This window comes from Coffea eugenioides, chromosome 11 (genome assembly GCF_003713205.1).
Source record: "Coffea eugenioides isolate CCC68of chromosome 11, Ceug_1.0, whole genome shotgun sequence".
NCBI lineage: Eukaryota > Viridiplantae > Streptophyta > Magnoliopsida > Gentianales > Rubiaceae > Coffea > Coffea eugenioides.
In genome coordinates this window covers 46,264,185-46,284,332 of record NC_040045.1, presented here as the reverse complement: position 1 = coordinate 46,284,332, position 20,148 = coordinate 46,264,185, and the positions used below count along the sequence as shown (strand labels likewise).

General features: G+C 38.1%; 3 protein-coding genes across 5 annotated transcripts; 2 read left to right on the top strand and 1 right to left on the bottom strand.

Moving 5' to 3' along the window:
• Nucleotides 1-757: 757 nt before the first annotated feature.
• LOC113753344 (F-box/kelch-repeat protein At1g67480) lies at nt 758-4,433 on the top strand. The gene is made up of 4 exons (XM_027297475.1): nt 758-1,014; nt 2,161-2,231; nt 2,395-3,259; nt 3,535-4,433. Exons 3-4 carry the CDS (start codon nt 2,730-2,732, stop codon nt 4,160-4,162), a joined length of 1,158 nt encoding a protein of 385 aa, XP_027153276.1. The 5' UTR covers nt 758-1,014; nt 2,161-2,231; nt 2,395-2,729; the 3' UTR covers nt 4,163-4,433.
• A 1,106-nt stretch (nt 4,434-5,539) lies between these two features.
• Nucleotides 5,540-10,019, top strand: LOC113751098 (nuclear pore complex protein NUP54). Of its 3 annotated transcripts, none has more exons than XM_027294962.1 (10): nt 5,540-6,075; nt 6,201-6,254; nt 6,727-6,786; nt 6,886-6,996; nt 7,620-7,685; nt 7,763-7,849; nt 8,556-8,657; nt 8,744-8,890; nt 9,240-9,363; nt 9,606-10,019. In XM_027294962.1, the coding sequence occupies exons 1-9, from the start codon at nt 5,656-5,658 to the stop codon at nt 9,348-9,350; spliced, it is 1,158 nt and encodes a 385-aa protein (XP_027150763.1). In that variant the 5' UTR covers nt 5,540-5,655; the 3' UTR covers nt 9,351-9,363; nt 9,606-10,019. The 3 variants fall into 3 exon arrangements, with proteins under 3 accessions (XP_027150763.1, XP_027150764.1, XP_027150762.1); XM_027294963.1 differs by having other exon boundaries at nt 9,601-10,019; XM_027294961.1 differs by having other exon boundaries at nt 9,240-10,019.
• A 140-nt stretch (nt 10,020-10,159) lies between these two features.
• Nucleotides 10,160-19,587, bottom strand: LOC113754055 (mannosyl-oligosaccharide glucosidase GCS1). The gene is made up of 22 exons (XM_027298373.1): nt 19,236-19,587; nt 19,054-19,127; nt 18,341-18,592; nt 17,586-17,760; nt 17,265-17,351; nt 17,030-17,098; nt 16,835-16,919; nt 16,456-16,538; nt 15,682-15,789; nt 14,367-14,488; nt 14,119-14,226; nt 13,948-14,021; nt 13,464-13,589; nt 13,016-13,083; nt 12,393-12,542; nt 12,260-12,310; nt 12,074-12,130; nt 11,617-11,766; nt 11,397-11,488; nt 11,147-11,256; nt 11,002-11,065; nt 10,160-10,812 (listed from the first exon to the last, which is right to left on the bottom strand). The coding sequence occupies exons 1-22, from the start codon at nt 19,533-19,535 to the stop codon at nt 10,668-10,670; spliced, it is 2,550 nt and encodes an 849-aa protein (XP_027154174.1). The 5' UTR covers nt 19,536-19,587; the 3' UTR covers nt 10,160-10,667.
• Nucleotides 19,588-20,148: the final 561 nt, after the last annotated feature.

Below are 20,148 nucleotides of genomic sequence, written 5' to 3'. Positions count from 1 at the left end.
TCTCTCAATTGTACGATCAGCCCTTATGGTTAAGGACTTCAGTTCTTCATTTTAGGACTTACTAAGGATTCAAATCTTCATCACTGCACTGTAGTTCTCTTCCAAGAATTGGGATTAAAAAACAATCCAAAAATGAATGAAGGCATAATTTTCAATAAAAAGAACAAAAATATGCATGTGATGCAATGGAAAGGGAAAAAGAGCAAAATGATAGTAAAAGGAATTTCTTTTTTTTTTTTTTCCTTTTTTATGAGTGTTGGGTTGTCGTTCGTTACACGTTAGTATAATTAAATCACGTTTAATTTATCACATTATTCATATTTATTTATTGGACTATTATATTTATGTATTCTCTAAAATTAATTTTACTTTTGTAAAAATAATTAATTATGCATAAGATGACAACAAATTCGAGGTAGGTGGGAGCCAGCGAATAATTATTAATTACTGCTGTTGATCTTGTTTGAAGATAAAAAAATGATGATGATTGGGGATTTGCCTTCACGTAACTAACGATGACGCACACTGGGGCTGTCAATTCAATCTTATCTACCACAAGAATTTGGTTACTGACAGACAGATCAGAGAGTGCTTGGGTTGAGCTGATCCAATCTTCTTACCAGCGTCGCTATTCTCTCTCTCTCTCTCTCTCTCTAGTCTGTATATATATGCACATATATATATATATATATTTCTCTCTCTCTCTCTATATATATATATGTATGTATATATATACACTCCCACTGCCCCTTCGTTTCCGTCCCATGCCTACTACTGCCCACCAGACCACACCTCACCTGTCACAAATACACAATCCACCACCCCCATACAGCATCTATTCTTTCGTTTTATTTTATTTTTAAAGTATTACTACTACCATATCTCTTCACCTTTCCGTTTCCTCCATTTCTTGGGAGCTTCCTTATCCATTTCCTCTTCTTTTACGCGTACTCCCACCGCCTACTCTCGCAGCTTCCCCCTCAGGCTCACTTCGCTTACATTTCCATTTCCCAGGTAATTTTTTATATTCCCCATTTTTTTTAATCTTCATCTTCTTTCTTTTTTTTTTTTTTTTTTTTTCCTTCCTATTTATCAGTTCCATCTGATTTTTTGTTTTGCTCTTCCGTCGCCATGCGGATGATTTCGGTACCACTACTGCCATATGAATCTTCTGTCTAAATTTCAGGAAGAGTGGTTTTTATTTATGTCAATAATAATGCCTTGTCTCGGGAACCTGTCCTGCTCTTAGTCTTTAGCTAATTTCATTTGGGAATTTTTTTTAATATTTATAGATCTGTTCTTCTTTTTTTTTTAATTTTCTTTTTAATGAAATTCGGGCTGTTTATAGTTGACCTGAGCTACTTTTGTTGTAGTCTTAATCCGATTTGAGCATCTGAAATTACGCTTTTCCTCAAATTTGGATTTTTTTTGGGTGAATTCCAATTACAGTGAGCTCGTTTGAGCTGTTTCTGGTGTCTTATGAGTCTTGAGCTTGCTCGGCATTGTATTTGTTGATATTTGTATTGAGCTTCTCGATTTATATAGTATGTGAATTATGAGAGGATGCTATTTTAATCCTTGAAGATCGCTTTTGTTTCACAATCTAGTTAATTGACAGCATTCAATTGCTTTGATAGTTTGTTGGTGAAGTTTCTAGTTGCTTTCGGTAGCTGGGGTTGTTAGATCTGAATCGTTGTACTAGTTTTCATTGTCATGTCGTTTAGAGTGCTACAAATGTTAGTATATTCTCTGTGCAAGATGAAGATATTCTTTTACCATTTTTTCCCCGTTTATTCATGATCTGGTGGTGGAGTTGCGGTAGATTGGTGACACTGGTGGTATATGTTTGGAAGTTTGATTAGTAGCTGTTGCTTCTTGGTGTGTCTAGTTTGACTAGTAATCATCATAGTAATAATTGGGCACCACTTAAATTGTTACTATTTCTTTTTGGGTCATAGACTTTAATGGATCATTTGGCTTTCCTTGGGTGTTGTTGAAGGTTCAAGTGGGTAATTATCAGTTTGTCGTGTGTTTCTGTTGGGAAAATAAAGTTTCAATTATGAAAGAGTCCACGGTATTACTTGCTACAGTTTTGACCTTCTGGTGCATTTCACAATAGTTTCTTTACTCATGTAGTCATGTCGGTATGCTACACTGCAGATAAAACATTAGCCAAAAGCAAAATGGAAGTTACAGGAGGCTAACTTTATGCGCTTCTATGGCCTTGGCAGGTACCTTTTTTTTTCTTTTCTTTATCTATCTATAAGGCCCTAACCAACTCCTGCTCTTATCAATCTCGATTATTTTTTTTAAAATATTCATGTTTTTCTTATTTACTTATTTTTCTTTTCAATTTCGATCTTCCCTGTGTATAACTTGTATCATCCCATGTAGGTATCTGGGCAATGTGTGGGAAGAGTAACAGTTCAGGAAGCAGCAGCTTAGATAGTACAATCAAGAAAAAGGACATTAGTACCCAAAGAGGTGGAATGGAATTTGAGTCCGATTGGACAAAGCATTGGAAATCATCAGCCTTCACTGCTCAAGCCATCCGTTCAGCAACATCTTTTATGCCTTGGTCTTGTAAAATATCAAGAAATGAAGGATTTCACGAATATCTTTAATCGGTAGCTGATTTTTCTGTTAAGTTGATCTTTGTAGTTGAGAGACATAGAAGGAATTCATGATGCTTCTGTCCACTTCCTGTTTGAGAATTTCTTATTCAAAAAATGCCTAATTTTGTTAGTGGAAAGAAGAGAGCTACCGAGTTGAACATGTGTTTCTCCAACGCTCTCGAGCAGGGTACTCCACCTCGCTCAAAAGGGGGTTCCTGCTTAACTCCAAAGTTCGTTGATGGTATCCATAGTCCTGTCTTGCCTGGGCTGCCCGATGATGTGGCAATGTACTGTCTTGCACTTGTTCCTCGAACTAATTTTCCTGCTATGGGTGTTGTTTGCAAAAGATGGAGGTCTTTTATCCAAAGTAAGGAATTTATCAGGGTTAGAAAACTAGCTGGCATGCTCGAGGAGTGGCTTTATGTCCTAACTGTTGACTCTCAAGGAAATGGGAGCCACTGGAAGGTTATAGACTGTTTGGGACAGAAACAAAATGAATTCCCCACAATGCCTGGTTGTGAGAAAGTTGGTTTTGGCGTGGTAGTTCTCAATGGAAAGCTTCTCATAATTGCTGGTTATGCCATGATTGATGGAAATAGATCGCCCTCTGCTGATGTTTATCAGTACGATTCTTGCCTCAACAGGTTTGTTTTCTTTTACCTCATATTCCTGTTTCATTCTTTGCTTGTCACTGCATTCGTGCTTTTTGTAATGCTCAAGTACTCTGAACTTTCAGGGTCTTTTTAATGGAACATTTGAATTACGACTTTATAAACACTCGCAAAATTGGGAGGTTTTATTTTTATGCTAGAATTTCTCGGTTGCGGTATCTTCGGCTATTAGACAGCTTGATTAGTTTCATAACCAAAATGTCTTTTAAACCCCAATGACTAATCTAGATTGTAATACTTCTCTGCAGCTGGAGTAAGCTAGCGGACATGAATGTTGCGCGCTATGATTTTGCTTGTGCTGAGGTAAATGGCATGGTCTATGCAGTTGGCGGCTATGGGATGGATGGTGAATCTCTCTCATGTGCTGAAGTGTATGACCCTGATGCTGACAAGTGGACTGTAATTGAGAGTCTTCGCCGACCACGGTGGGGATGCTTTGCTTGCGGATTTGAAGGAAAGCTCTATGTAATGGGAGGTAGATCGAGTTTCACAATTGGAAATTCAAGGTTTGTTGACGTGTATAACACTGAGAGGCACACCTGGTGTGAGATGAAAAATGGTTGTGTCATGGTCACCGCTCATGCTGTGGTGGGGAAGAAACTTTTTTGTATCGAGTGGAAAAACCAGCGGAAGCTGGCTATATTTGACTCAGAGGATCATTCATGGAAGATGGTGCCAGTTCCAGTAACTGGGAGCTCAAGCATCCGATTCCAGTTTGGCATACTGGATGGAAAACTTCTTTTATTTTCACTGCAGGAGGATCCCGGTTACATTACCCTTCTGTATGATCCAAACGCACCCCCTGGCTCAGAGTGGCAGACCTCAGTGATAAAGCCATCCGGTTCGTGCATGTGCAGTGTCACAATCAAGGCATAAAGTGGTCGATTTCATCAAAGATGATGATGATTTCAGTGGCGTTCTTAAAGGGTCTTCCCCCCGGTTTCCGTGTGGGGTTCCGTTGTCCGTTTAAAGAAGCAGTTATGCATGATCTATTGTATAGTTTTAGTAAGCTGGTTGATTTAAGACTAGTGTGATTATGTCGTCTTGTATGAGTAATTTGCTTGCGAAGCTTTACTGACATAAATCTTGAGCAGCAGTTGTTGTTGTATCTCAAATGTTAGCGGCGTCTGTGATGGACTGGGATGCAGTAATATTCCAGCAAGTATCTGTGGGCAAAATTCCAATGGACGATCATGCCCGTGGGCTGTGGAGTTTGTTGCCAGTGCTGCGGTAGATGAATTAAACACATGAAACGTGGCATGACAACGTAAAAGAACTTTGCATGTTTTGTTATGCTAGCGAAAGAGAATGTACATTAAAAGCTTTTCAAGTTGCCAATTGAATGAAAAATGATCTCGTTCACCTAATCATCAATAACGCAGCGGGTGTCTGCGGCAATAGCGCTAGGTTAACTAATACCGAAATCTCCTCAGACCCATCTGAAGTCTTGAACGATGCCCTATATGCTCAATTTGTCCCCAGGAGAGGAGAGCCGAAGAAGACGCAGGAAAGGACGTCGAAAGTCTTTACTTAACGTGCTTGCTTTGTACGAGGCTACGGAGTGCAGTTTTGCAATTTTACTTGCTATTAGTAACTGCAAAGTCACTAACTTGGTTCTCAATCGTCTCTCTGTTTTTTAATCAGCTGTAAACAATTTGAGGAGTACGTTCAAGAGTCACTCTCGTACACATTTTGAAGGGGAAGATAATCAATTTGTTCCTTTTAACTATTTCTTTAATTCATTAATCTGCATCGGTGCGAATACCTGACCATATTTATTGAATAACACATCAGTGGCTTAAATTATCTAAGACTCCTTTTGAATTGGCCTATTTTTGAAAAATAAATTCTTCATATATAATATTACAGTAATGCACAAATAAAAAGAATACTTAAAACACATCATCCATACAATATATCAAGACACCTGACCATATATTTTGAGTGGTTCTTGAGCCTAATTTGATCTCAAATTCGAGCATAAATTTTTAGTTTGGGTAAATATGCCATGTACACCAACAGCACCCACCAGTCAAATTACGCATTAAATTTAAGTCCTACTTTGATTATATTATATGCAAGATAATACTCTTTGAGTGGCTTGAGCAACTGGCAACTGCTGTTTTTACTCTTTGGCTTTTGGTTTGGTTTGGGATTATTTACCAATTAGCAAACCCAACAAGGACTTTAATCGCGTGTTAATTAGCTTAAAATATCAAGCGTTTCATCAAAGAAAATACTCCCCCCAAAATCCCAAAAAAAAGGCGGCAACAACTTGAAAGTTAAAACCTCCACCCACCACCCTCCCTAAGGGTTCCGCCGTCCCCAAAGCCCTCCGCTTCTCCCAGCTCCGCCATCAACCACCGGAAATGTTCGGCACCCCATCATCAGCCCCGCCCTTCGGGACTCCCTCCTCAACCCCTGCATTCGGTACCCCCTCTTCGACCCCGGCCTTCGGCACTCCGTCTTCCACCCCTGCCTTCGCCACTCCATCTTCAAGCCCAGCCTTCGGAACGCCGTCCACCCCGTCGTTTGGCACCGGCTTCGGAACCTCACTGTTCTCTACTCCGTTCTCGCAGCAGCAATCGCAGCAGAACTCTTTCTTTCAGACGCCTCAGAGCTCAAGCCCTTTCGGTCTCTCGACGCCGTTCGCTGCCACCCAAGTGCAGTCTTCTCCGTTTGGTCAGCCCGCTGTGACTCCGGCATTGCCCTTTGGAAATGTTCAATTGACCACTCAGATGGCTCCAGTTGCTCCTCTCCCCTTTTCTCTTGCCGATCGTGATATTCAAGTAAGCCTAACTAGGGAAGTTCTTTTTTTTTTTTGTTTTGGAAAAATTCGTAGCTGTATTTAGTTTGCATCTACATATGGCGGTTTTCCTTTAAATTTATGGTTTTGCTATGTGAACTATACTAGGCTATTGTTGATGCTTACAAGGAGGAGCCTGGGAACCCTAAGTATGCATTTAAGGTTCGATTTTTCATCATTGACCTTGTCCTTGTCAGATTTTTTAATTCTGTTTATGCTCGATTCTTGTTTAATTGGTAAAATTCTTGGGTGAAGAAACGTGGATTTTGGGGACATTGACGTTTGAATTCATTTGGCCATTGTAACTTTATTTTGTTAATTATTAATTAGTAATTTAGCAATGATTCTCTGTCCCCTTTGAAGAAGGAGAGATGGTAGGTTAGGTTACGTTGCCTTCGTTTAGCTGAAGTCTGAGAAAGGAAAATATTCATTGCATGAAACACTGAATGTAGTGATAGGCCAACACATAGTTGCAATTTGGAACAAATTGGTGGCAAGAATAAGCTGCAGATGAAATGTATTCGTCTCTCATTCTTAGAAAAAAAATGATTAGATAGCATCTTTTCTCGGTTCCCAAAATTTTCTCCATTCTATGTTTATGAAGTTTTTAAAATATGTGTTTGTGGTTTTGCAGCATTTATTGTTCAGCGTGACTGAACCTCAATATAGGGTGAAACCTGCTGGTGTATCAGATGTAAGTTCAATGTGGTTTGAGTTATACTTCTGATTCTGTTGCTTTTATTTACATGTCGAGACTTTGTAGTAAATCTTGTGAATTAGTTTGGCTTGTTAGATAATGTGGGCAGAGGCCATGGGGAAACTTGAAGGCATGGAGAGTTCTGATCGAGAACGACTTTGGCCCCACCTTGTTCAGGGATTTAAAGATCTGTCACAGCGCCTCAAGGTACCAGATGGATGATCATTACCTCCTTGAAATGAGGATGGCTTCAGTGCTTGGAAAAAATTTTTTGTTGAAGCCTTCCTAACTCACATTTGTTTCATTTCGATGTGCCAAATCTGCATTCTTTGAAGAATTTTTTTTAAATATTAAATTTCTGTGTATCCAATCTCTATAATTAGATTCACTAGATGGCATAAGTAGTGCCTCTTTCTCATGTTAAATAATGTGTGTTTGGATAGAGTATCATTTGAAATATTATTTGGAATAATTACTATAGCACTTGTTGTAATGTGATGTATGTGAGATAAAAAGGTATTTGAAAATATAAAAAGGTGGGTTGGAAAATGTGGTTATGATGCAAGCAAAATATTATGTGAAAAAATTTAGCTATCCAAACACTATTATATTGTTTCTTGGCGGGCAATAAAGCGAGCAATCTATCAGTATCTTCACCAAGAATTTATTTTGTTAATCCTCTTTTCATACCTTTATGGTAATTAAATGTTAGTCTTTGGGATACCTTGCAATCGTGTTCTTTCTTTTCTCTATCAACATTATCTGATTGTAGCTTGGGATACCTGAATTTATTTTCTTTTTTGAATTGTGTTTCTTTAACTTTGGATAAGCTACAAGATGAAGTTATAGTCTCAGATTCTGAGAGATTGCGAATAACACAGAGCAATGTAAAAATGGTACTCTCTTGCTCTCTTGGTTTGATATACCAAACTTGTGGTTAGTGTACTAGATTTGTTAACCTGCCTTTATGCAGCTTCAAAGGCATTTCCAAGCAGACACTTTTCCTTGGATTCGGAGGATGCAACAAAAGGAGCAGAGTCTCCAGAGGCGCCTCTTAAGGGTGAGATGTCTGGCATTATACTTCATTTTTATCATATTGTCCTAGATGCTAGTGTTTTGATCTGATAGTTAAGCATTTTCTGCTGCAATACAAGTGGTAATATAAATGATTAGGAGATTTAATTTTGTTATAATCCTGTAATGTTCACTCGTGTCTCTTTGTTTTAGAAGAAACAATTAAGGAATACCATCTAGATGAAGTTTTAGACCCCAAAGTACCCATGTCGACATGCCATGACACTGGTGCTGGTATGGGATATGTGTGCAATGAAAAATTTTTGGACACTTTTGACTTTTGTGAGGTCTGATGTCGAAGCAAGAGGAGAAGAACTGGGTGAGAAAACTCATAGATGCAGAAGACTTGTTGCATTGGAGTCCTACTGGAATCCTTTTGAGCTATGGCTTGTTGGTTACTTTAGAATTCTCCAATCCTTAGTGAGCTATGACTTGTATGTTGGCTGTACTGTATAATTCTTATTTTTACTTGAAATTTTGCTGTACCCACGTACTCTTGTCTGAGTCTTTAGAAGTGTCCCTGTATCCTAATTTTAGAAGGTTGACGAATCAGGCACTTAGACACATACCCGAATCCGACACCTATACCCGAGTCCGAGTAACATAGGAAAACAGAATGTTCAATACACTAGCTATGTACACTGGACTTTGCTATGCAACAGATAAAGAATATAGTCTCATATGATACACAGGTAATGCGAATTATAGAGGCATTGGAAGGCAAAGGGTGTCGATCACCTTTGATGAAGGGAGAAGCTGAATTGGCGGAGAAGTTGGCTGCATTAACTCGACAGGTACTTGATCCAGGTCTTTTGATCTGTGTAAGATTTTTATGATGTGGCTTGTAATGGAGCTTGTATTTACTAGTAAATTCTGACAGTTAAAAGGATCCGGAGCAGAACTTTCTAGAAGGGTTCAAAATCTACTGACTCTATCTCGTGTTGAAGCCAATGGCCTTGGTGGTAGATCTATGTATATACCTGGATCAACTAAAATACATGAGCAAAGTCTTTTGGACATGCAGGAGGTATTGTCAAATCTCATTTTAATCAGCATTGCTGACATGGAGGTGGTACATCACTTTCATTGATATGCGTGTGTAAATGATGGAATAACTCAATAAAATGCAGGAAAAAGAATGATCAGTGTATCATTTGAAGCTTTGTCCTTCATTGCACCCCCAGATATTTATTGCAAATTTTATATGCTCACCCTTGTGGCTCACGTACTTTATGACACAATTACATGAAGCAAGCAAAAATATGTCTGAATGCATGCCCAGCCTAAAACAAGTCATATAACTCATGGTGAAGAATGATTCAATGTAAATTATGCTCAAATTGTAAAGAGGCTACTTTTGTCTTTTCTGGACACAGGTCTTGCAACAGCAGACGGAGGCTATTGCTAGGCTTGGCAATGTTTTAAAGAGAGATATGAGGGATATGGAGATCATCATGGCTGAGGAAACAGAGATGTCAGAAGACTAGCCATACATTTAAGGTGTTCGCTGTTCATTTTCAGTTTGTTGGTTTAAAAGCTTTTGCTCCTGTTAGGATAAATTTTGTTGGCAACAATGAGCAAGTTATGGGAATTCCTACTGCCACATCTCTTCTACCTTGCTTTTTGACCTGGAAATTTAGATGGATCAGAGGCTAGAATCTTAATCACCTCTGTCTTGATTGCTGTTGGAAAATTTCCCTCCCGTGAGACTTCATTTGATGATTTTATGCTTCATAGATCAGGTCAATTTGTGCTCACAAAGATCAGCGGCCGGAAGTTTGATTTTTGTGCTCTGGATATGCATGTCATTTTCATCAAGGTCAGCAAACCACGGTAACATAATTCGTTGTCGACACCAAAGGTTTGTTGTACAACTCGATTAGCAAACTGTGCTTGTTGGATGGCAAATTGTATCATGTAAAGTATGAGATTGAGAACCAAGCATACCTTCACTCTGTGAGATTATGGGAATTTGTCTATTCACTTTGAGATTGTACGCAGTATCTCAGTAATGGATGTAGGTTAGAACATGCCTATAGTACGAGGATTTTGTAGTCGCTATCGTGAAGTACTGCAGTCAGTGAAGTTCAAATAGACTGCACTGAAAAACAATTGTTCTAAAACTAATTTTAATATATATTTGATGTAGTGGTTTATATTGTGAACTATATACGAACGAAATAACAAAATATAGAAGAAAGTGGAGTAGAGAAAAGTAGGTAAAAAGTAAGGAGAATTATTTTTTCATTCACTCAATTGTTGATAGGTTACGAGAGACGTTGGATGATCTTTATTTACAGATAAAACAAACTTAATGATACATGAACTATCTTTAATGCTAGTGCATAAACTGAGTTGTTCCATAAAATGTACCAAATGCTCTTAGGAGAGGTACATGTACCGACCTTCTAAGAGAAGGAAATGGACATCCATATCAATTCTTTTAGTTGTTTCATAACAATGATATTTTTATTAACCCTATTTTCCCAATCTCCGAGAGTTTTTTGGCACAGATGGTAATAATACAAATGCAACAGTCCTCAGCAGTTTTGTCGCTACATCTTTTGCTGCCAAAATTGCAAATTTAGCTATTACATAACAATGGATAGGACCTTAGCTGGCTTTCCTCTTTGGCTTTCTTTTGAACCTTGAACAACAATGAAAACTCCCCACCAAGAAGCTGCCCTTCCAGTTATTGAACCACAGATAATACTTGATGATCCTTCAGGTGACACTGTTTTGGGTTTTCGTATTAATTTTTTTTTTGTTTTTTGGTTTTCACATTAATGCAATTATGAATATTCTCAACATTCATTGTATTTTTCTGCCATGATCAATACCACCAAAGACGTCCAACCAGTGAACACGCGTGCACCTTTTCCCTTTCCCTTCTGCTGATCATACTGCTCCCACAAGTAACCAGTCTGATGGTAGTTTTTAACCACATTCCTAGGATAAAAAGGAGAGCTCGAAATCACTGTAAGCATATACTATATGTGGCAAAATCACCTTTTAAAAGAAAAAAATTAGAACAGAACTTTCTGCCACAGAAAAATTGGTTACGTGATGATAGAAAAGTATCTTTTGCAATCTGCGCTTTTGGATGTGCGAGTGCCTAAATGCCTAATCACACCATACCTGATCAAGTTGTTCCTCAAATCATCATATATCGCCTTGGCACGTTGTCTGTATGGTCCATCCTCTATAATGATCAAACCAAGGCAGCATCAACTTTATAAGAAAGAGTTTCAGAAGAAAATGTTAATTTCTCATTTATTCGTACCTCTGGAGTAGTAGTGAAGTGCAGAGAGAATCCTATAATTCATGTTCATCCATATAGGCCCCCTCCAATATGGTGGATCATGCTCGGTATTTCGTTTCATGTAAATTGAGCTGTGGCAGATTATTTGTATTTCGATTAATGTTGTACAATTTTCTCAATATAATCACTTCGCCGATGAGTTGAAAAATATGTACCTCGTTGCATGAAAACCAGTGACTGTTAAACTAATAGGTGAGAATCCCCTCCTTACCTCGTTTTCGAAAGAGACCTCAGCCCGAAGTTTGTCCATAAAGTGCTTCTGTTTGAAATGAGGTCAAGTTGTTTTTCTAGTATCCAGGATCCCTGCTTGCAATTGAGTATATCATTTGATCCCAGATAACACAAAAAGGCTGACCAAGTGTGAAGAGAATGGTAACAAGAAATATTTTAAAGTACAAGTTGTTGCAAAGAGGAAGGTCATAGTAACTTACAGGTGGAATAAGCCTTTCCATCAGTGGGAAAAGGCTGACATAGCCAACATGAGGAACCAGTCTCAACACCGGTTTCTCTAAAACTTCTCGAATAAGCTCTCTACTTGGGTGACCGTTAACTGTCTCCACAACTTGCCAACTTAATCGAACCTGGAAGGGCAATTCCTTACTAGTTTCTTATAATGCATCAGTAACAGAATATTCCTTTTCAACATTAAGTCAACAGGTAGCCTTTTGGAAGCAATTTGGTTTCGTAAGAATCCCCCTCTTACATGCTTTCAACATTTATTGACATGAAGCATGTAGACAACTCATCCAACCACCCCCCCCACCCCCCCCCCCTCCCCCTCCAAAAAAAAAAGAAAAAATAAATAAAGGAAAAGAGAAATAAAGCATCTGTAACTTTATGCAAGAAAAAGTTGCTGTCATCGCTCTACAAAACCGTAAGATAGCTTACGTTTTCTGTATGATTCCCGTAATCAAAATAAGCTCCATATGCATCATCAAAGTGCATCTGGACAGAACGTAGACAAACCTTAGATCCAAAACCTAGATAAACGCAATAGTTTTTTGATGGATAGACCAAAATGAGATTAATATCCAGTTACAAGGAAACATGTCTGTAGTAAAAATTAGAGCTGACCTCATTTAAAAGCTGAAAATCAGAAAGCAGCTTAGCTGTGGACCTATACTCCTGTTTCAGTTCATCATAGACTTTGAATTATGTTACAGATAGATCTTTGCATACAAAAATAGTATTATGGTGTATTTTGTACCTTTCCATGTTCATTTTCCTTCTCAAGAAATTCTAAAATCGAATGCAAGCAATCTGCAGCAAGATGCATCCAACATCTAATATCCAAGTGGCGTTCATCTTTACTTGGGTGTGATGCACGGGGATAATCATCTAGTCCAGAAGATAGAGTCTGGAAATGCAAAGAAACATCTCATTATTCTGGTGTAACAGGTAAAACAATTTTCAATTATTCTAACAAGGACGTTCATGAATGGAACAAGTGGATCTGAGAATAAACAGCAGAGTAACAGCAACAACTTTACTCCAGAATAAGCATAGATTGTTTATGTGAAGCTCCATTTGAAATTGAAGCCCCTTTAATCTCTTTCAAAATCACAATATGTATTAAAAATACAATGCAGTTAGAATTGTGTCTTTCTTCCAAATTATTGTGCTGATACTGTATTTGTATTTTACAACCTTTTAGGTATTTATTTCAAACTCATTAAGATGTGGAATAAGCAGCCAGACGTCATAAAACTTCGCATGTTGCAGTAATATGTGTCTTAGGACGTCCATGAAGCAATATTCAAGTACATTAAGCAACTAAGCGTGCATATCCAGATACAGTTAAGCCGTTTACTAATGAATCAGGCACAAAACCTTTGGATTTAATTCACGAATAGTTTTATTGTCTCTTCCATGCCAAAAATAGCTGCTCACAGCCTTTCCTGCAAATACAGCAGGTAGAACTTCTCATAAGATGCTTAAACATGATAGAAGCTACCAATTACATTAAAGCTATGGAAGTTTAGAAATTGATTTCAGACTCGTACAATGCTTAGGTAACTAACAAACTAAGCCTTAAATAGCCAATTTCAGCTTAACATGCACTCATTTTTGACATAGAAATGCATACCTAATACCAGTATTCAATCTTTTTGAGTTAGAGGAACAAAGTAACTAAATTATCCACCAAGATCTTTAGACTCCAAGGTTGCTGTGCAAACTAACCACCAAGATCTTTAGACTCCAAGGTTGCTGTGTAAACTAAGCAATACATTGTCTCACGGTTTAAATGATGGGAATCAAGAAAGATAATGGTATTTACCCGATTGTGTGGTATTGAACCATTTAAACCATCCTTCAAGACGGACAAATGCTTGATCAAAGAAGATTGATATCTCTTTCCTCTCACCAGCAGCAAACTTCTTGGCCTTAATGCTGCAAATAAGGTCTGCATAAAGCAAGCCAAGCCTTCATACATAAACATTAAAATCATGCTTCTGGCACATATGATGATCTATTAAAAGATTAATCTGTAACACAACATGGAATAAATCATAAGTTTTTCTTTGCTTATCACTGAACCAGATCCACGATGATCTACAAACATCACCTTCTTTTAACTCCATTCAGTGAAAAATATTTCCGTTTATTGTAAATAGACCATTCAAAAATATACGCAAGCACTATAACTTTGCTCAATATGATTGTATTCTTACCAAAATTCAGCACAAACCAAATAAGCAAACTGAGCAGCCCAATTCTTAAAGCACTTAAAAAGACTAGAAATTATTGAAAGATAAGTTTACCGCGTAAAACTAGGAACAATGTTGGAGGATTCCCATTTGTTGGATGCTGGGTAACAAATTCCTCTGGGACCTTACTGCCAATTCAAATAAATAGCTTGTCAAAGAGAGATCAACAGTATATGAGATCTGAAATGATAACTAAGCATATCAGAAGAAGACTGTATTTATCACCTTAAAGCTTCAGCACCTAAAATTTGCTCACGTGGAATCCATCCATCAATATTCATTAGGTCTAGCCAGTGTCCGATAATATCCAAGCAAATATGGATATCCCAACGCCTGATCATTGTTAAGAAGAAATGAAATATTAGAATACCAAAAACTATACTGATCTTCTAAACTATGCTGACCTTCTAAACTAAATAAGGATCCATCTGACTAAAGACAGAACTAACTTAAAGCTGCAGAAAACCACCTACCAGATCAGTAGCTGATGGAAACCCTCATCCCACAAAAATCCCCTGGGGAAAAAGGGACGACTTGGAACTGCTGTATAGAGCTCAGCTGGCCAATATGAAATAAAGTCATCACCATGCTTTTTCTGCATCAGAACATAGCCCACCGTTACTTTGTCAAAAGCCCCAGTGGTAATAATTTACCACAGAAATGCTAAACATTTCAGTCAAACTCCAATACTTAAAATAACAACCCAAAATGCATAGCACATATGATTTAACTACAAAATAAAAATTTTTGGATGGAAATCTAGAATAAGAGCACATCAAAATAGTATCTAGTATTTCATTTGCTTTTGTTTCTTTTCTTTCTAATACTTTAAGTGAATGTTTGTAGTAATTCTAACAGTCCATGCACTAGATGCATCAAAGTACAATGGGTAGTCGCAAAACTCATGTCTTACATTAGATGATTGTCCATCTATGCTGTTATTAGCAAAATACAAGACAGAATCACGCTATGCTAGTCTGTCTTACATTATGGTGGTTTAAAACTGACTCTTCCAGAAATTTTCAGATGCATGCAGCATGACATTGACAACAATCAAATTCAGTGGAACAAATTAATGCTTGTGTAGATTTACTGGCAGTGGAACAAGTTAATGATTGTGTAGATTTACTGGTGATCAAACAAAGAAAGCATACAAGTGAGACTAGAGAATATAATTGCTTCTGGATGCAATAGGTTTTTACAAAGCAGAGAAGAAGAAAACAAACATGTATACCCTAACCACTGCCCCATCAAGCTTAATGCAAATTCACTTTTACAGGATCTCACAGTTCACATGGATTGCAGCAAGTACTCAGCAACTATATTTAGCTACCAGCAAGAATTATTTGACCCATCCAAAATGGATTATGCATAATTCAAAAAGTTGAAGATGTAATCTCATTAATTTGAACCTTCCTTGAGTCATAAACCCTTTTTTCCCCCTTTGGAGTTGTAAACTTGTCAAGTCATAAAATGTGAAGCAAGCATGAGAAACGACGCAAACTAGTGTTTAAATCAAATAAATGGTAAAGAGTGAACAGAATTAGACATATACAATGATTTCAGCAAATCTTGTTAAGCAACCAGAGGCAGTTAGAGTAAAATTTCTGTATAAAATTTCTATTTTTTAAGATCCATGAGCAGAATATATAAAATTTCTATTTTTTATTTACAGTAAGCAGAGCTTGTAAGCAGTACAATACTCACAAAGACAAGAAGATTCACAATTATGTAAAGCCTCAAAAGGACATCGGAACCACATTAAGGATAATAAATAGAGCAACTAACATCAGGGCGATTTGGGAGTGCAATTTGTGACTGCCCGTAAAAGTATCCTATACCACCAAGCAGATTGGCAAGTGCAGCCTTACCCACTGTCACAGATCCAGAATCAAGCTGAGAAGACCAAATGAAAGTTTCAGAAACACTTCAAGAAATGCATTATTGCTTTCAAACTGAAAAAGGACAACATGAAGGATGACTCATTTCAACTGCAAAAATAGTCACATAGAGCCAATAATCCTTTGGCGTAGACAATCTTAGCACCCAAAATGATTTGTGAACTTACAATTTTCTTAGTTGAAATGGCTCAGATGAATTCGTTGTATCACACTGCACACTGGCTGTACAATCATCCAATAACTACATTGATGGCCTTGGAAGCATGATTTGAACATTGATATACTTATGCATATAATTTGGCATCAATAAACTCTGTGGAAGAGAATACAGCCAATGACTTCGCATTTTATTGAATGAATCTCTATGAAATGATAGTTCACATCCTACATCATCTGTATTTTATTTCTAAAGGATGATTACAGTGATTGACATGCCAAAGCACAAGTTTTATCTAACCCCACTAGCTAGCAACTCTAAGTAATCCTGCAGCATACATTTCATGTAATGCATAGAATAATCTAAGATGAGAAGTCAAGGATAGAATATGTAGGATAGGGCTGTTGTAGCCCACATTATCATGCTTGGAAACTGGTCTAAGAGAGATTAAGTACTCATCTAAGTTCAAAAGATTATGAAGCCCAAGGATAAACTGGTCGTTACCTCATCACCAAGATTGAAGCACCTTTCGAATTTGTCAGCATAGTCTTTTTGCTTCTCACTCAATTTATTGGTCAATGAGGCACCTACAAAGAGTGAGGAAGGAGTTGGCAAAGATTTAAATGTTCAGGTTAAGCTAAGCTTTACAACCACCCTGAACAGGGAGAGAATATAAAGCATCTAAAGTTTGTGTTGTTAACCAGATTTAAGTTGACAAACTTAAGAACAGTAAATACTTGCTCAAGATCAAATTCATCAGTTTTGCCTGAATACCTTCAAAAGATTATGCAAATTTCAGCACCATATTTTTTCTATATATTATCCAAGAACACTTCTTTTTCTTTTGAAGTGCAGATAATAAAAGGTCGACAGCGGAAGGCACCTGCAAGACTGATGGCACGCTCTTTTTGCGCAAGAGTTCCAGACTGGAAAATGATATCTGCCTTGAAAGGTATCCTACCAGAGAGCTGAATACACAAAAGTCGTTACTAAAATTGCAAATACAAAGAGAGACTTGAGCTGAAGTCTTATTTGACAGACTGAAGAAGCAGGAGCTCATAAGATTGCTGAAATAAACCTGAAACACTAAGATGTTTGATGACCCTTCTGATGTATCTGAAAGCTGCAAGCGACCCACCTTCCTTGCCTGAAAAGTAGACAAAAACAACTTTAAGAAAGGCAGAGGAGTTACATATCATACTCAACAACGGTGCAAAAGCCACCAAATGCTGTAAAAGTCACTACAAGCATTCTTGCAGCAAAGCTATTAACAAGGTCGAGATCAGAAAACTAGGGAGGACAAACTCATGTACTTGGATCCCAAGATTTGATTGGACAAGATCAGATAAATTATGGACAAAAGGTGTCTTGAACCCAGAATAGTGAAATTCAAATTCATCCTGCAAAAAAAACAAAAAAAAAAAGCGAACAAACACACTCACAGTGAGATACAGAAATCCTGGACATAACTGAAAAAGTATCCCATAGCTTCAATAAAATTTATGTGCACTGTAATCCTCCTATTCTGGACACCAACAAACATTCCATGTGGCATCATACTGTAACTTAAAAGATGTGAAAATACTAGAAGTTTTTTATCAATTAAGATTTATATTAATTTTTCAGTATCATACCTCAGTACTTAAAAGTAGCTGCCAATTGCCAACATCACTCCGATATCCAGATGCTAGGATAGATTCATCATCTACATCTGTGGCTCCGCTACCCAAATTTAGTGCATTTCCACTTTCATCATCCATATAGAAGAACAGATGCACAGTTTTTGACATTTCCTCACTAAGGTTTACTCTGTCAACAATTTCAAAGCTGTTAGAGAAGAAAGAAATCACAGGACATGAAAGATGAGCATAGCATCTAAGATGCTATAGCTTATTAGCAATGAGAACTAATTTCAGCAAGTTTTGTTTTCCGAGGTCTAGAGCATGTCCTTGACAAATGTGATAACCTCCAAAAGAAAGTTTTGCACTAAGTAGTTTCATGCTCAACATTCCAGATGCACCCACTATATTCTATGTTCCTCAGCATCAAAGTTAAGCATGCATCCAACAAGCAAAGACATTCTCACATAACTATTAACAATATAACTGGTTCAGCAGTTGCTTAATGAGAGAAAGGAGACTCGCAAAAACACAATCAGACGAATTGAAGATTTTACATGATAACAATAAAATATTGATCAAAGAGTGTACAGAGAAATTACCTAGACAATTAAGTGACACATTCACGTCAATAAAATTCCATCCAATACTTACTTTTGAAAGAATAGCATTTGGGAAGACTTTCAGTTTCTAGGCTTATACACTAAAAGCAACCAACTGCCTTTTGGTTTTAAGAAAGTGGCCATAAAATTTAAGTTAATGGGGATTACTCATCATTTTCCACTTCAATTCGGACAGCCCAGTCTCCACCATAGCTGCTCCCATGCTCCTTGGACTTGAGGAAACTTGTTTTCAAGGTCATATCTTGGTCAACCAAAATTTGATGTCCATAATCCCGTCCATTATGCTCTGTCCATCCATATGTCCTAAGCTCATCTGAATCTTGGCAGATGTGTCGCATGGCATACCTTCCATTCGTAATACCAATCCACATCAAACCAGCAATCAAAGACTGTGGGGTCCTACCAATAAACACCAAAAAGTACATGATTATGTCGATCCCAGTCCACACAGTGCATGTTTCATAAAGCATCATAAGTCACACTAGAAGTCCATCAGAAAAACTATACAACATATTGGGGAGTCTTTCTGGTTCCATTGAGGCTGAAAGATGAACCAAGATACTCAATATATGAACTAAGCCCAGCTCGATAAGTGCTCACTGAGACTAAAACATCGAAGGATCAAACCAAGTCTGCAGTGTTCTTTTTAAGGTCTAGAACTCAGCTTGAGCTCAGTTCCATGAGTCAACTAGACGTTATACATATTAATAAATGAAGGTAAGCTGGCCTTCGAAAACAACAGCATTTGGCTCGATTAGATTCCTTTAGACCCTACTTTTCATTCTACCACATAAAATTGCACGCCAAAAGCAGCAATTTTTCTTGACATTCCAGAGCAGAATGTGAGAAGGAGTCGATACCGTGCACGAATCCCAAAATAAACGTTAGGTCTATAGGTTCCCCAATACAAGCTCTCCTTGTGCTCCCCTTGAAACTGCCAGGAAAAAGGAAAAATCATCCTCGTAGCTGAATTTAATTTATTAGGATACATAAAACAAAGTGGAAAACTGAAATTATACTAAATTAAAGAACAAATATTCACCATGGGAAGTTCCATGAGTTTGGGAGCGGGAAATGGCGTGATAACCCTGGGCTTTTCCGGCTCTTCATTAGTATTTACCAATCGGAAAATGAAAAAGAGGGCGATCGAGGAGAACAGGATTCCAAACCCTAGGAAAACTTTGCTGCTCACGTTTGTAATTCGAATGAGGCTTTGGTCTCTGCCTCTATAACTTCGAGGTCTAGCGTTCGTACTTACTCTGTGGACTGACTCATCACCAACGGCGTCTGCGGAGGGCTTGCCTCTACTCCGAGTGCTGCTTCGTCTTGAACTGCCGGCCATTTTCCGGTGTGGGTTTATTGCTGATTCTGATTTCTGGGGAGGTTTTGCGCAGAGTGCGCCTGCGGCTGCTGCACAAGAAGCAGGACGGTGGACTTGGACTGGGCCAAGGCCTGTAGTGTTATTGAAAATCTGGGCTGCTGTAGCTTAAAGTCCATATCTGAAACCTATAAATCTGCCTTGATCCTCGGCTATAGGCTATGAAAATCCGCAAACTTGGGGCCACGGATGTTAAAGACCAGGACGGTAGACTTGGACTGGGCCGAAGCTGTCTCAGGTGATCTCTCAGTTTTTTTGGTGGTATAATTGCTACTAAAAAACATAGGGTCTGTTTTGATTGGGCAGTTTTTTGACTACATATACTAGCAGTTGAAAAATTGGTAGTAAAAAACTACTAGTATATATGTAGTAAAAAAACAACTGGTTAGTCAACGCATCTAGCCCCCGGGGTTAGATCACCCGGTCTGCGGCTGGAAAACCACTCGTAAGGTCGTGGGATCGAACCTCACCTAACGCCTGGGTGCGGTTGGGGTGGCGCTGTACTCCAGGCGCAGGGGATTAGTCGGGCCGCCTTCGGGTCTTGACCCGGACACCCATGTGTTGACAAAAAAAAAAA

Excerpts from the sequence above, each read along its gene's own strand:
- LOC113751098 (XM_027294962.1), top strand. The coding sequence starts at position 5,656 with ATGTTCGGCACCCCATCATCAGCCCCGCCCTTCGGGACTCCCTCCTCA. Across the intron at positions 7,686-7,762 it reads CACAGAGCAATGTAAAAATG|CTTCAAAGGCATTTCCAAGC; the intron begins GTACTCTCTTGC and ends GCCTTTATGCAG. Across the intron at positions 8,658-8,743 it reads TGGCTGCATTAACTCGACAG|TTAAAAGGATCCGGAGCAGA; the intron begins GTACTTGATCCA and ends AAATTCTGACAG.
- LOC113753344 (XM_027297475.1), top strand. The coding sequence starts at position 2,730 with ATGCCTAATTTTGTTAGTGGAAAGAAGAGAGCTACCGAGTTGAACATG. Across the intron at positions 3,260-3,534 it reads TACGATTCTTGCCTCAACAG|CTGGAGTAAGCTAGCGGACA; the intron begins GTTTGTTTTCTT and ends ACTTCTCTGCAG.
- LOC113754055 (XM_027298373.1), bottom strand. The coding sequence starts at position 19,535 with ATGGCCGGCAGTTCAAGACGAAGCAGCACTCGGAGTAGAGGCAAGCCC. Across the intron at positions 16,920-17,029 it reads CAAACATCTTAGTGTTTCAG|CTCTCTGGTAGGATACCTTT; the intron begins GTTTATTTCAGC and ends TTGTGTATTCAG. Across the intron at positions 16,539-16,834 it reads GCGTGCCATCAGTCTTGCAG|GTGCCTCATTGACCAATAAA; the intron begins GTGCCTTCCGCT and ends CACTCTTTGTAG.